This window comes from Drosophila mojavensis, unplaced genomic scaffold (assembly GCF_018153725.1).
Source record: "Drosophila mojavensis isolate 15081-1352.22 unplaced genomic scaffold, ASM1815372v1 contig_36, whole genome shotgun sequence".
Lineage (NCBI taxonomy): Eukaryota > Metazoa > Arthropoda > Insecta > Diptera > Drosophilidae > Drosophila > Drosophila mojavensis.
The window spans coordinates 10955811-10971740 of NW_025318858.1; the positions used below are offsets into that span (position 1 = coordinate 10955811).

General features: G+C 34.8%; 2 protein-coding genes and 1 long non-coding RNA gene across 16 annotated transcripts in view; 1 reads left to right on the top strand and 2 right to left on the bottom strand.

The window, feature by feature from the left end:
• Window positions 1-15930, bottom strand: part of LOC26528164 — a 110005-nt gene that overhangs the window by 88186 nt on the left and 5889 nt on the right. The window lies entirely within an intron of this gene.
• Window positions 1-15930, top strand: part of LOC6576520 (serine-rich adhesin for platelets) — a 53699-nt gene that overhangs the window by 21118 nt on the left and 16651 nt on the right. For 9 of the 10 annotated variants that reach the window (XM_015165210.3, XM_002002473.4, XM_044009085.1 and 6 more), the window contains exon 2: window positions 6157-6638. In XM_015165210.3, coding sequence (XP_015020696.1) covers window positions 6390-6638 — 249 coding nt within the window. In that variant the 5' untranslated portion in view covers window positions 6157-6389. Of the gene's footprint in view, window positions 1-5925; window positions 6639-15930 lie in introns of those variants that run through there. The other variant, XM_044009081.1, reaches the window with a different exon arrangement.
• LOC26528641 (fibrinogen-like protein 1) lies at window positions 9013-10162 on the bottom strand. The gene is made up of 3 exons (XM_015165216.3): window positions 10024-10162; window positions 9299-9963; window positions 9013-9225 (listed from the first exon to the last, which is right to left on the bottom strand). Exons 1-3 carry the CDS (start codon window positions 10093-10095, stop codon window positions 9126-9128), a joined length of 837 nt encoding a protein of 278 aa, XP_015020702.1. The 5' UTR covers window positions 10096-10162; the 3' UTR covers window positions 9013-9125.

Consider the following 15930-nt stretch of genomic DNA (forward strand, 5'->3'; position numbering starts at 1 on the left):
CTGTCTATATAATATATCTGTTACTTTTGTCACAACAGCAACGCGGATAAATTTTAATACGACAATTACCAGTTTTCGCCTCACTTGTGGGCAGAGTGTGAATGTCTGAAAGCTGCAAACTTTGTCTCTACGCGAATTATGTAATTTTGTTTGCAATTTGGCAAGACAAAAAAGGCGAGCAAAAAAAAAAAAATTAAAATCCAAATACATATATATATATATATATATATAGATGTATATGTAAATGCAGAGAATTGCAGGCAAACCAGTTAGCATCCATTTTACAACTGGCTTACAGCAGATTACATTAAAAAAGCCATAAATCTGTGTCGCTTAATTAAATTGCAATCGACTCATTTAACTAATTAATCAATGCAAATGGCCAGTGGCACGCCCACAGGCAACAAGTGCGGGTACTCAACGGGTCGTATCATGTCATCTACATCATAATTAAAAGATTTGCGCATTTATTTAGTCTGTAAGCCCTTTTTACCCCCCTCACATGAGGAAGTCGTCTTGGGGTGAAGTTGAAGAAACATTTGCGTGTGTCTAATCACAGACGCTAAACGAAAACATTGCGGTACGCTGCGACCACAAAAAAGTTGAACCGTATGTAAAAAAAAATGAAGCTAGAAACAAATTTATTAAAAATTAATTTATTTTTGAGCAACTGAAAACAATTTCACTGCGCGTAGTAGACTAAATGATACTCATATAAAATTTAAAAGCATACAAATATAATTTAAATATTCTATTACATATATATTGCAAAGGAAGTATAATATATATATAATTAAAAAAAAAAAAAAGTATTACGCATTTTTTTATCCCAAAAATCTCATTCTAAAATAGCTCGCAAATCTATAATGTTTACATGAGATAATGCTTTTTAAATTTTCAAGTCTAATTCACGTTGATATAAAACCAATATACCCTTCTTACAACCTGAATGAGAATAACAAAAAATACAAGCCGCAAACAAAACATCTTAGCAAAAGCAACAAAAACAAAAGCGGCACAGCCTCTCGTATCGAGTTAGATTTATAATATGGATAAAATGACGCAGACGGAAGCACAAAGCACATAGAAATTGCCAACAAGCTTGTGGTTTATATATATAGAGGTATATAGTCTGACTCTAAATATATATATATATATATATATATATATATATATATATATATATATATATATATATATATATATATATATATATATATATCATTTTTAATGCGGGGCGTAGCTGTTTCTTTATGTGCCGCACTTTTATCTAAAAGTATTTTTTATAATTGAATTGTTGCAATAGTTTGTGCTGAAAGCTTGAGTCAAATATCAAATAGATTTCAGATACTGAAAATTGAGACATATGCCAGTATATTGTTGAAATAAATGTATATAAATCGGCCAATGTTTGAAGTCAAAGATTAATGTTGAAAGGAGAACAGATAAGCGGCAACAAATGAAGAAAAACAAAAGTCGAAATAGCAAGGAAGTGAATTATTCTTTACTGAGAGATTGTTCAAATGATATAATAAGATTATGAAGAAACTTGAACTTCAAAAAAAAAACAAAAATAAATAAATAAATAAAAATACAATTGTAAAAAAAAAAAATTGTGTGTTATGTTTATTTCTATAGAAATAATTAAATAAATAAACAAATCTTAAAGAGTTTTGCAGAAGAGTCTAAAATTTGCTATTTGAAGAACTGAGTATAGACAGAATACTAAAAAAAAAAAAGCAGCTTCTATTTAATAAATGTGCTATAAATAAACAACTCATGCTTAAAATAACCTTTAAACGATTTCTAGGAAATAAAAAGGCTATCATAAGTTTGACTCTAAATTACTATTTCCAATGATAACTCATACATATTTTTGTTTAAGTTCATATGTTATTTGCAATCGGTCTTAACCTAAATAACAAGCAAATTGATTAACATTACCTATCAATAACCGAATGTTTTGTAGCTCCATTGAACTCAATGCATATATTTACATACTCTATTATGAATCTAGTATATCTAATACAATAACCAAACAAAAAACAATTTAAACATTTCACAAATGCAATTACAATAATCGAACTATCATATCGGCAAATCTTGATCAAATAATGATATATGGTTATGCTATGTTGTATTTGTCGCATGTTATATCCAGTTGTGATTGCAGTCGCCTTGCATGTTGCCTCATGTTTATGCTCGTTTTCTCTCTTTTTTCACACTTGCGATCAAGTTTGTTGCCTAAGTCTTTAGTATTTATGGTGGCTGTCAGACTGACGCATGGTCCGACACGCGCGTGCTTCTGTTTCAACATTCGAATAAGAACACACGACTGTGCGCGCCAATTATGCAAATCTTCGAGTCCAACAAGTGAACTGCAAACAAGACGAGATTTGCATTTCGGTCAATTGTTGCACGACTTTTTTTTGTCGTTTGTGGCGCACGCGCTTAAAATAACAAAAAATAAATTGGTACAAAAATCAGATTCTTTTTTAGCCGCAGGCTCTGCAATAGACAATTAGTTTGGTTACTTTTGGCACTTTTTATTTGTTACGCACTTTCAATGCCAGACGCCTGCGTATAAAAATAAAAATGGCCAAGAGTCAGCCCACGCTGCCAAACTATTTTTAAACAAACAGATAAATCAATCAATATACACACTCACACATGTACATATATATATATACAAAAATATAATGTTTTTTATGTATTAATTTGTCAAATGTAACAAAAAACCTAAAGTAACGGATTAACCTACATAAATAACAATATTTTGAGTCAAAATTTTCAATTGAACAACAATTACTCATCGCATTTGGTATGCAAATGCAAATAACAATAAAAAAATAAGTAAAATATAAAATATTATATATATATTGTATATCTCCCACCCAAAGCAACTTTCATAAAAAAAATGTATTTTCGCTTTATGGCTTTGCGGTCGACAACAAACTGTAAAAATAAAATAATATAAATATGTAAGTATAACAGCTTACAAGGAGAAAGAAATTCATCGCAATATTATTATGATTATTTTTCGCACTGACCTTCGCAATAGCCGCGGCACATGCTCATAAAAGGTCCGCTAGCCATGTTTACCAACTAGACTTGAACGTCTCACGTTTGCCAGTGGTTCCCAGCTGGCTTTGCGGTTACATAGCCCAGAACTGAAAGCCACATAACTGGGAAGTTTTTTATGGGTTACACGACTCACTCTCTCTGCCTCTCTCGCTCTATCTACCTCTCTATCTCTGGTATTACATTTTACATATAACACAAATGTAGTATATGACATATACTGGATAAGTTTATGAGTGTATGTATATATATTTTGTATAATTATATATACAAAAAGAAAAAAATTGTGCACTGCATTAAAATTATAAAATGGCTTTTTACAATAGTTTTAATATTTTTCTACATTTTTTGTTAAATAAAACGAGTATGTACTTTGTAGAAAAATTTTAGACATGTATAGATCCTGTTTGCTCTCTTAAGCTAAGTCTTAAAAATGCACAGGGCACAGGTAACATAATTCGACAGCATCGCAAGATATTCAAAGAGATTCATAAGTTATTAAATAACACACTTCAAAATTTATGTTAATGCCAAAATATAAGTCTCTTTAAATACTCAAAATATCTACGTTTGCAACGATACTATATCTAGATCAAGTTGCTTTCACTTAGCTAACAGCTCAATAGATCAAACTAAGATGGCAGATAAAAACAATCAAAAAAAAGTTGAACAAAAAGTTTTTGACAGCCATAAATATATTTTAGAATGTAACTCAACACACACACACACACATATACACACACATTCACGCATACACATCACATTCATTTCAAGTGGCCCCTATCATTTAGCCAAATAGTCAGGGCGTCCAGGTCGCAGTCAGCAATTAATACACGTTCGTCTAACTAATGCATACAATTAGTTTAAATAATGTTTGAGCTGGCTGTAACCTTCTTTTTTTGCTTGCACGCTGACAAGTTCAGCGGCGATAAGGTTGAGAAATGAATAACCAGCGATTAGCTGGGCAACAGACAACGGGAAATAAATAAATTGGCAACGCAGCGGTGCACAGCAGCATGCGGCGTATGCGATCTAATTATACATAATTGCGCGTAATTAAAATTTAATTAACACAATCAAGAGCTGCTCGCACTCGGCTCACAACACAGCAGAAACACACAAAGTACAAAACACAAAACCGGCAAAACGTGTCCACTCTGCGGCATGTGAATGTCTTTTGGCCAAGTTGCGTGCGCCAGTGAAATAGTGCAACGCGAACAACAGCAAAAAAAAAATAAAATAAAATAAAATAAAAATAAAAACTATTTCCAAGCATTTTTCTTAGCCAACAACTTTTATTTCTTGGCCTAAGTGTTGCAGTAAGAGACTGGAGCACAACGCATTTGGCCAAAAACCGAAACGAGTGCAAGTTCAACGGCGAAAACGAGTTTCACATTTTATTTCATTTCCAATTTATTTTATTTCCATGCCCATTTTATTGGTGTTTTGTTGGCCAACGCGCGTCATACACATATGAGGAAGTTAATGCCTGAGCACCGATTCACTCGCTCCACACGCAAAGATCAGCGACATGAAAACCAAAGAGAAAAACTAAACAACAGTTACTATTTAGTACGGCATCGGCATCGGCATCGTTGTCTTTGCCTCTCCCATAAAATATGCAGTAAAATTGCTTTTCTTTAAACTTGACCAGCGGAAAATTGAGTAGAGGTGGGGAAGCAAGGGAGAGTTTGCTCAACTGGTGTTCAAAGTGGGTCTGGGAGTGAGTGCAGCGCCTAGTCGGTTTCTGTGCTAAATTCGGTTTATTACTTAGTCAAACTGGCGTTTCAGTGTTAATTCCACCTGAACACTTGTTTTCACAGTGCCAGCGCACAGTGGGACAAATCGTGGGCAACTCGCAACTAAATATAAAATTATACAAATATAAAATTAATTATTTTTGGACAAAGAATACATTTTTATTAATATATAACATTAAAAACATTTTTATAAATAATCAAAATAAAAATATATTTTTTGTATAAATGAAATTTTATAAACAAAATTGTTTTTTAAATATTGCTGACACAAAAAAAAAAAGAAAAAAAATCAAATTAATAATAATAATAAAACAGAACAACATAAAATGTAAATAAATAAGAAATTATATTTCTTATTAAATTATATATATTTAAATAAATACTACAAACAAATTTGTTCCATAATTTTAAAAAATTCTTCTTGAGCCATCGTGCCAATGCACACCCATGAAGCAAGATGATGTCGTTGACCACATATAAAAAAAAAAAAAAATAAATAATAAATGAAATTCTTACGCAAGTTTGACAATAATAAATGGATTTGTGCTGTCATTGCGACATTTGTTGGTATTTTGGACAGGCGATTCTTCGACCGACTGTTCAGCCAGCAAAAACCAATTCAATTAAGTACCTTAAATGAACGCAGACAGAGTGAGAAGGGGAGGTGCACACACTCAGAGAGAGTTAGAGAGATAACGAATGAGAAGTACAAGTATTTTACAGGCGGAAATAGACTGTGACATCCGCCGAGTGCTGACAGCTTCAACTGACAGTCATGCTTGAGATCAACGTGCGCCTCTGGATCTAACACATCCGCTGGACGTTGGCCGCAAATTTAATTAGAAATCTGCACGGCTCTCCACTTGAGGCATTTGTTAGTTCAAGGCACTCGGCTTCCGGCACAGCATAACAACAACAACAATATATAATACACATTTTCACACTATGCAATATAATTAACTAATGAAAACTTCTTTCTACTCTGCTCTTGTCATTTCAGCAAACACACACACACACACGGCAGCAACAACACAAACACAAAAATAATAAAAAATAAAAGCAAACAGTCAGCAAAGCGTGCAAAAATAAAAAATAAAAAAAAAAGAAAGAAAAGGAAAAGCAAAGAAAATTATGATAGTTAGCATGGCAGCTGAGGGGGGCTGGGGGCGGGGCGTACAGTAGCTTCTAGGCTAGAACGTCGAGAAAATGATTATGATGATAATAAATTAAAGTTGCCATTAATTTAGTAACGAAAACGGCTGTAGCAGGCCAGCCAGACGGTAGCATAATAACAATAAATAATAATTTGAAATAGGTAAAAGCGAATAGACAGAGGGGCCTCAACTGGAGCTAGAGAACTGGAGTCAGTGCAGCAGCAGCAGCAGCAGCGGCAGCTAGAGCTGCCCTCCAACCACAAAGCATACCATAAACAACTCTCAGTCAAGAGCAGCTCGAGCGCGTCGAGTGTGCAAATTAAAAGCGCACAGTAGCACGAAAGGAGCTGAAACAGCAGCAGCAACAACAACAACAACAACAACGACAGACAACATGGAAGTGGCAACAACAAACAATCACAGTCAGAGCCATCATCATCATCATCATCATCACCAGCATAATCGTCTTGGTGGTGCTGCTGTCGGCAGTGGCAACAACGTCAGCAGCGTCGGCGGTTCCCGTTCACCATTTCAGCGCGAGGTGCGTGAATGGCAACGCATCGATCCGGACACTGGAGCGCTGTTCAGCGGTCGCTTGGAGGCAGATCGCTGGATAAATGGACCACTGAACAGCTATGGCAAGGTAAGAGCCCAAGACAACTAGTACACAAAAACCAATATACACAAAAATAAAATGCCATTGCAATGCATTGCTTAAATTAAGTTTGCTCAAGCCTTGGGTTAAGTTTTGTAAAAATATAGAAATAAAAAAAAAAAAAATGCCGTTGCTTAAAGGATTAGGATTTTTGCTGGGCCACAAAAATTATTCTTAATTGAAATAACTTACTATGAATACAAATATTGAATTTTATTAAAAATATGATTAATGCCTTTTGAGTTGAAATTTACATTCGACTGACTGTCTTTATCAAGGTTTATTTTGATAATTGTTGTTTGTTGAATTTCCTTAACTAAACAAAAATAACAAAACAAATTCTCAGTTTGTTTATATAAAAAATATATTTTTTATTTATTATTATTTATTTATTTTATTATTATTTTTTATTTATTATTATTTATTCATTTTATTAGTATTTTACATAAATTTTTTAAACCTAGGGAACCAATACTAGACATTTTTTAAAATTATATATCTTGATATAGTTTTTTATTTTATTTTTTTAATGTATGGTATGGTATTTTAAAAATTAAAAAAAAAATCGAATAAACAAAATGAAGTTGAAATTAATTAATATAGGCAGACTTTAGCCTAATAATCATTTTCTTGTTTAAAAAGTCGATATTTTATATGTTTTATATTCCTATATGTTTTGTTCAGTTTTATTGCTGCCCCAAAAACCGTTTTAACGATTTATCAAATCATTTAAAATACTCTACTGCTTGTTAACAACTTACAACAACAATTTTCTCGCAGTGTATTGTGCGTTACGCGAGCGCTGATTGATGCCTAGTTGAAGGCTTAATTCCTGTAGCTTTTGTTTACAGTCTGCGTTGTTGGCTTTCAGCTAAGAATGGGCAGCAAAGCCATTTAAATGAAATTGAAAGGCACGCTTCAGGCCATAGCACTCTAAATGCAGAGGCGTCTACTAATTTAGTGCACTCTGCAACGGGCTGGCCCATCTGAGTGATTGAGCTTGATTGCACAGTTTTGGCTCGGCTGCCCCTTTCGATTTTAATCAGTTAATAGTTTATTTAGCTATCAAAGCGGATGATGCTGGGCCCACCTCCCAGCTAAAAGGAAGGCAACAAAAGCCATGAGAGAGTTAAGTGAACTGCAAAAAGTTTTTCATGATTTTCAATAAGCGTAGGATAAATAAAGAATATTGAATTGAAAATAAAGTTTTAGAGTAAATAATAATTATTAAATAAAAAAAAAAAAAAGCTAGAAAGAGCTGAAGATTTTCTACTTAACAAGAATATATACATATTTTTAAAAAAGAATTTCAATTATTATTTAATTTGATTTAAACGCTGCTAGAATGAACTTTTCACATGGAATCCGAAAGTAGTTAGACAACTTGGCTAACAACTCGCCAAAGTTGATTACAATTAAGATTTTACAGTTTTAAGCATTATGGCAATTATCTAAGCCGAAAGATTCTATTGATGCCACTGGGCATGCGGCTCAGACCGTTAGCTACGCATAGCTGACTTCGACTTGGATACTTTGTATTCGGATGGCTTGAGGCTTTTGTGTGTCAGCCAACTCGGCTTCTAACTGCATCAGCGTTGACCATCTCCACTCGGCCATAATTAAATGGTCGCACGCACAAGCTGCACGCCAGATACACATGATGTGCCACTTATTAATCGATTTGCCAGATACAACTTTTCCATAAAAAATAGAAATAAATAAATAAAAATAAATGCGAAATTCTTTCGCATTTTATAATTGCGCCAATTCCAAGTCCATTCAATATATACAAGTGCTTATTTTGCCTTTGTTTTGATTTGCTTGGTTACCTTTGCACACGCACGCACACACAAACACCCATAAAACTCTCGCAATAGCATTTGCAATTAATGCGCGCTCTTCAAATTTCACTTGTGTCTTTCCTACATCGATTGCTCTAGAATTTGCAAAACGCAACAACAACAACCAAATTTTATGCTTGCTCATTGAGTATTGAAGTGTAGCGTATGATTGAGAGCCAGCTGCCATTAGTCGTGCGTGTGGTCAAGTTCAAGTTATATGGGCCAAGAGCAGAGAACTAGAGCTAGTCGTACTATGATATATCCTATGAAATTCAAAGCTCTCCCTCTCTGTCTCTCTCTCTATATTTATCTCTTAAGCCATGCCAATGCAATGACATCATCTCAGCTTACAAGTGTGAATAACCTGTGTCAGGTTCTTTTTCTGTTATTTGAGATCAGCTCAATAGGAGTTCTGATAACAATTTACAGATATAGCAAACTTTTTAAATTGCTTTTTAAGCTACTTTGGATAATTTCATAGACTTCATGTGCACCAATTACTCGAGCTCTTTTTTAATATCTTAAGCTGCGGCACTATAAGCATACCCAATTCTCTCATTTATTTTATATATCTTCCATTTAAATATTTTCTTTATTAAATTTCCATTCAACAAGACTCTTCACACTCTTCCTTCTACAGCTCTTTGGGTCGAATCATGACTTGAGCAAATTTAAGCAAATTCCTTTGCCATTTATACCAATAGAAGCCACTGTTATAGGGACCATTCAAATTGCTGAAAATTCATCCCGAAAAAAAAAAGAAAAGATTCAATAATTTATAGAATTAAATATCCATCCCACACATACCACTGATAGCAATTGTTGAACCACCAGCCGGAGCTATTTTCATCGGCGCAATTCCTATTGCTATTATCATTATCCAGATCAAACGTTGAGAATTGCATATTCAAGTGGGCAGCCATGGCATCGCCAGCATCTCCTGAGTAGACGCCCAGCGACTTGATTCGAAACGAATCATTGTCGTCGGCAATCAAAAAATTATCGTATCGCGCAAAGCGTGTTTCATTATGCTCATTTCGCAAATATATATATAATTCGTGGCGTTGCGAATTCGTTATCTGATGCAGCTTATCGAGTCCGATGAAGAATTCGCCACGCAAGTCACCAAAGCCCTGTTGATACTCTCTCCAATTGCGATTGAAGCCGACTTTACCATCGATGCGGCGCAAGATGACGGTCCAGCCAGGATCCACTAGGCTCGAGTCGCAGGACACTTGAAAGGCTTGCCCGCCCGGCAATTTGATCTCATGCAGTTCTGTGGATTTGCACAGACAGCTGCTGGTTTGGCATTTATTGCTCGATTGCGTCAATTCAGCTAGTTTCTTCTCTAGCTCTGCGATTCTTTCCTGTTCGTTAAGCGTTTTGATTCTTAGCATTGCTATTAATTCGTCTTTATTCTCGAGCTCGGTTTGCAGCGCCGATAATTGGCGTTCCAGACTTGCATAAGTTTTCTAATATGAAACAAAGTCTACATAGTTAAGAAGTTAGGTGAGATAGTTATCAAAGCTCACCGGCAATCTTTCACAATTGACCACCCACAGCGGCGATAGCAAAAAACATAATCCTATTAAATATTTTGTCATTTTTTTGCTGTTTTTAATTGCGAACCACTTGCCGAAACAAACGAACTCAAACTAATTGAGAATATAAACTAAACGTTCTATATAAACGCATTCATCGAGTCCACTTTGGATTCAATTGCATAAATTAACATTCAGTTTGTATTGTTTGTTTAGAGTACATATCATTTATAAGCCTTGACATCGACAATTTACATAAGACCTTGTGCTGAACTATGTTTAGGCGATATATAAATATACATATATATAACTTCATTTATATGGAACTTTTTATGGATATCTTTAGATATTATTATGCTTTGATATCTCACTGAGCAAAGCTTATTTTGCTGTTTCCTTATCTGTCTTCTCAGGAATGTAGTCGACATATCAGAACTTCTTATTTGATATGTGAAATATATATATGTATTTGAGATCTGTGCAAACAGTACAGCAATAATAAATTTCCGGAAATGAATTACTTATAGATATCTTCATGTATTGCTTCGATATCTCACTGAGCAAAAAATTGTATGTATTTTATTTACATTTATTTTAATGACAAAATATTCATACTTAAGTTCACAGCTATATATAAATTGCCAAAAATTAATATTTTCGATTTTTACCTTAGCCAAAATAAAGCAAAGAATAATTCAAACAAAATAAATAGAAATAAAATAACACAAGATTGGTTTTTTTTTTTAAGCAAATTTGAAAAGCTTAAGAAATGTATTTAATAAATTTAATAAAAGATGTAGCTTATTTTTTAGCTATAAAAAATATTTATATAAAAATAGGCATATATTAAATGGAATATCCATTTATCCATCCATGAATCGTCTTCAAATATTGAATATTGAATAATGAAATCAAGGTGTCAATAAAAATTTGGTTTCTGCTTGATCTGCTGTCGATTTGAAGGGTACACAATATATTTGCATGGATAACTAAATAGCCGATACTGTTTGAAAAGATCTCATATAATCATAAATATTTTATTAATGTATAATGATATATATTAAATTAAAACAGCAACCTCAGGCTAAATTTTGTAAAACAGCTAATCTGCAATATATTTCATATATATATTTAAACTTTTTAAACAGCCATCAACTTTTATATTTTGCCAAAGCTCTTTAAAAAAGATTTGATATTTATATAAATATACAAAGCCCATTGTCAATCGATTGTAACATTCAGTCTTTCGCAGTTTTGTATGCCCTTTTGCATTACAACACATGACTGCAGGGTATTTAAAAACTTGCTGAAATCGTCCAATTTATCGCGATTGAACTTTGCTGCCAACTGTTGCTGCCGCTGCCTCTGCTGTTGCTGCTGCTGCTGTTGTTGTTGGCAATCGCTAGAATCGAAAACAATCAAGAGAATCCCATTGAAGCTGACCAGATCCAGATCCCGAGCCACTTAAAGTTAAAGTTCTCGTTGTTATTTTTGTTGTTGCTGTTGCTGAGGCCACTCTCAGTGGTCAATTTAAATAGTCGCACAGTTCACAAATTTGATTGCCCGAGTTTTCGGCTCCCTAGCCGAATTGATATCAATGTAGATTCTCTGCCCGCTGTGTCTTTTTGCCGACAAAGTCAAAAGCAAATTTGCCGACAGCAAATTCAATTGAATGGATCGCGATCTTTGATTTGTGCCAGGGCAGATGCAGTCCAGTCCAGAGTAGTCCAGACTAGCTCCAAGCACCGTTAGACGAAACTGAGCTACGAGTCTTCATTAACATTATGGATAGGTTGTACGAAAATTTACATTTCTTTAGCAGCAGCCGCAGCAGCATGAGGTGGCGGCAGAGGTGGGGCAGCCATGGCATGTGGCATGTGGCAATGCCAACCCGAATGCAGTCTAACGGTACTGACAACCAATGCCAAACGACGTCTTTGTGGGTCACTAGGTTGCCAACAGGCAAAGACAGACGAGCGCAATGTCTGCTCGCCTCTCAGCTGGAATTTGTTGGGCTGCTCAGCTGCTCAGCTGGCGAGTGGCTCGTAAATTACCTTGCAACTAATTGAGGATGTCAACTGACGTGTCTTGCTACAATTAAGCTTCGCCAGTTGCTAATTTCCGGTGCACAGCACCAAATACAAACACACACACACACACACAGTAGCATACAGTGCATTTGAACACTGCCCACAACTTGGCCATGATGCGGTCATGAACAGCGAGGGCCCACATATGATTTGACTCGATATAGCCAAACAAGCTCTAAGTACTCGTACTCGTAGTCGCACTCGCACTTGGTACTCACTCGATCACAGACATACATAGCTGCTGCTGCTCTCTATAGAGATATAAAGCCAACGAGATCGTGACAGAAATAATGCATATAAAAATGTATATTATTAGCGTTTAAGAGGCGCACAGCATTCGACCCAAGCATGGCCAACAAAATGGCCATTGTTAGGCAGAAACCAATTTAAAATGCACTATGCCGCACAGTCTGCTGAAACTTAGGGGAAGTATTTATATTATAAACATATATATAAATATTAATTAATTAAATTTTAATTTCTTTTTATTTACGAATAAAAATACAAAATAATAAAAAAATAAGACAAAAAATATTATTTTAAAATTGTAATTTGATAAATAAAAATAAATAAATAAATTAATTTATTTATTTATTAATTTTACAGCAACATAAATAAAAATGGCTTTATAAACTAAAAAAAAATAAAAATAAATTTAAAAATAAATAAAATAATGGATTGAATAATTCTATTTATATTTATATTCATAATTAATTATATTAATATATGCAGATATTTCAAATAATTTTTTTTTTTTTTTTTTTTTTTAAGTTCAAGTATTTTTTAATTAAAATTTTTTTTAAATATGGGTCATTTTAAGCTCAGAACGGAAACCTCCAACCTATAATTAAAAGAAAATTATTTCTTGAAATGGGTTTTGCTTATTAAATATAATAATTTATATATTTCTATATGAGTTGTCATAACACGCTTAACCACTGTGCAGGCAAAGTCAGTGCCAGCTAAAAATAAAAAGAGTCAACGCTTTGGCATGTCTATGCAGCGATCTGTGCAAGCCCTGCCGCCAGAAAAGGCGACATGCATGCGCAGACATGGAGCATATGGCAGGCCAAAGACTGACACAGCCGGAGGGACGGGCCGACTGAGAGACAGACAGAAGGCATAGACAGAGCAGGCCATGAGCCGAGATAGACAGTCAATCTTATGGCGAGAGACAGCCACGACGACGACGATGTTGCGGGCAGCATCATTAAATTCGTTTAAAGCATGGAACGGGCGAAAATATATGTATGTATATATATAGTTTTTTTTTTGTTTTTTTTTTTGGCATAGGCCAGACCAAATGAAGCAGAGGCGGGCAGCAGCGAACAGCAAGAGCGTGTACAACGTCTACATCATCACGACTTTTGGGCTCTGGGTATCCACTTGTAATATATGCGCGTCTCAGAGCATGGCAACGTCTTTTGGCCTGCGGTCCGCGGCCCGCTGCATTTTGCAGCTGCCGCATTTCATTGAACCTTCAACTTGACTTTGAGCCAAAAGCAAAAGCAACGGCAGACAGCAGGCCATGAAGCCATTGAGCATTTTTCAATTTGGCTATGCGAGGCGCGGGATCTTGGCTTTATCAGCCAAGCAGGCAAACAGCTAGTCAGCCGCATGGGGGCTCAAGTTCGAGATCATGACACTGATTCCCTGATTGTTTGGCCATAGCGAAATATATATAAAGTTTTTTTGTTTTCTTCTTGTTTTTGCGCCAGCTGCTGCTGGCTTGATTAGAGCAGACTCCCCCGGGGGGAGTGTGAGTTTTCAGCAGGCATGCAGATTGGCATAGCTTAATTAGACCGGCTGCCAAGCGAAACCAGGCCAGGCCAACTCAGGCCACATAAAGCTCTCCAGCAGGCAAGCAGTAAAGCCAAAGCCTACACATACATTCCACTCAGCCTGGCTGCCAAAAAGAGGTCATCGATAGACACAAACACACTTACACACACACAAACACACTTACACACTCACAGCATGTAATACATGGCCAAAAGGAGATTTAAGACAAGTCTTCTCTTTTGTCTGCATTTGTGGCGTGAGAAACTCTGCGGACAGAACGTGCATCGCCTCAAGGGTTCGAAACTTTGCTTATAATTTATTTTCTGCACCGCAATTGTGTTTCGTACCAGATAACTTCGTACTGGGCACTCGAATATTTCCTATATATACCCTTGGCTGCTGCTCAAGGATGAGTGTGTCTGTAGGGAGCCGTCAAAATGATTATGCATTTGCATTAGCTGCCTGCGGTCAACATGCACTGAATCAGCAGCGCATCGAAATGGCTCTGAGAGTCAATCAAAAGTGATCGAAGTAAGTCCTGAAAGTTGAAGCTGCATTTACCTGGCAAATTGTGGTACAAAACTGACAGAGGCAGCGAAAGTTAAAGGAGTAATTAGATTTATATTCTCCGATTTTTAATATTAAAAAACAACTTTTGCATGATAATTTAATTTAATTAATTAATCTGCTCAGCTTAGCGCATTATAATCCTATAGTAATAATAGAAAACAAAAGAAAAACAATTCTATAGTTTAAATTTGTTTCAGATAAACTAGAATTGTACTGAAATAACAAAAATTTTTTTATTAAAAAAAATGTATATACTTAGTTTAAAAAAATATGTAGAAAGTGACAGTTAATATTATTTATACTTTTAAAAATTATATACATATCACCAAAAGTTCCTGTTGTTCCGAAATGTATACAAAAATAATAATAAATTCCCACTATTGAATATAATTATAAGTACACATTTTATTTTACAAAAATATATATATTAATATATATATATATATATATCTCTCTAAAAATATTTTTAGAGCATATAAGCTCTTTATATTATTTCTAGTCTAAAAGGGAATCAAATTTCGCCGCTTTAAAAAATGATTCTTAAATTTCAAAACAAGATCCCAATTTCTTTCATTCATTGAAATCATTCATTTCAATATAATTTTATAAATCTCAATTTGTCATTGTTTTATATTTATATAAATTTTTAAAAAATATGTCTAAATAAATTAATATTATACTATAGAAATACTTGTTAGATTTTCTAAATTGTTTAAGATTGTATATTTTCGTTGCATAGAAATATTTATGATAGTGAAATAGACATTTCAATATAATGAATTTTTGGTATGCAATGCAAAATGCTTAATTCACAGATTCATATATGATACATTGGTGGTCACAATATAAAGACAATAATAACCACAATTACCACAGTTTGGGTTAGTCAGAGAGTACAAAGAGTATGAGTCAACCCACAAATAGCCACTGACAGCATCGATGGTGGTTTATTCTGTGGTTTCATGTAACAAAGAACATTTGTTCTCGGCATTTGTTGTTGTTGTTGTTGTTGTAATCAAATTTTATGTTTGGCTATTGACTCAGAGAATTGTTGTTGTTGTTATTGTTGTTGTGCATTTGCATGGAAGTGGAGCATTGAGAATGCATTTGATTTTGGTCATTGACACGAATATGCCCAACTGAACCCTAATAAAAATTCGAATGCCATAAATCATCGACATAATCGATTGCCACAATCGATCTTAGGGGCCACATAGACACAAAGCGTGAGCGTGTGTGTGTGTGTGTGTGTGAGCTAGCACGATCTAAAAACCAACTGTTAATTGTTGCACACAGTAAAAAGGGTGCAGTGGCTCGCTCTTGGTCACGTGTTCAACGCAGCGCGCACAGCTGTGGAGATAAGAGCCGGGGTAAGCACTTGACGTTCAAGTATATGGGCTAACAAAGCGACAAGCACGCGTCCGTGCCCTTCCCGAAACTTTCTGCCCACACCCAC

What these genes read in the sequence shown, in the direction of transcription:
- LOC26528641 (XM_015165216.3), bottom strand. Translation starts at nt 10,095, where the DNA reads ATGACAAAATATTTAATAGGATTATGTTTTTTGCTATCGCCGCTGTGG. An exon ending in TCAATTGTGAAAGATTGCCG is followed by an intron (nt 9,964 to 10,023) that starts GTGAGCTTTGAT and finishes GTTTCATATTAG; the next exon opens with AAAACTTATGCAAGTCTGGA. An exon ending in TTCAACAATTGCTATCAGTG is followed by an intron (nt 9,226 to 9,298) that starts GTATGTGTGGGA and finishes ATGAATTTTCAG; the next exon opens with CAATTTGAATGGTCCCTATA.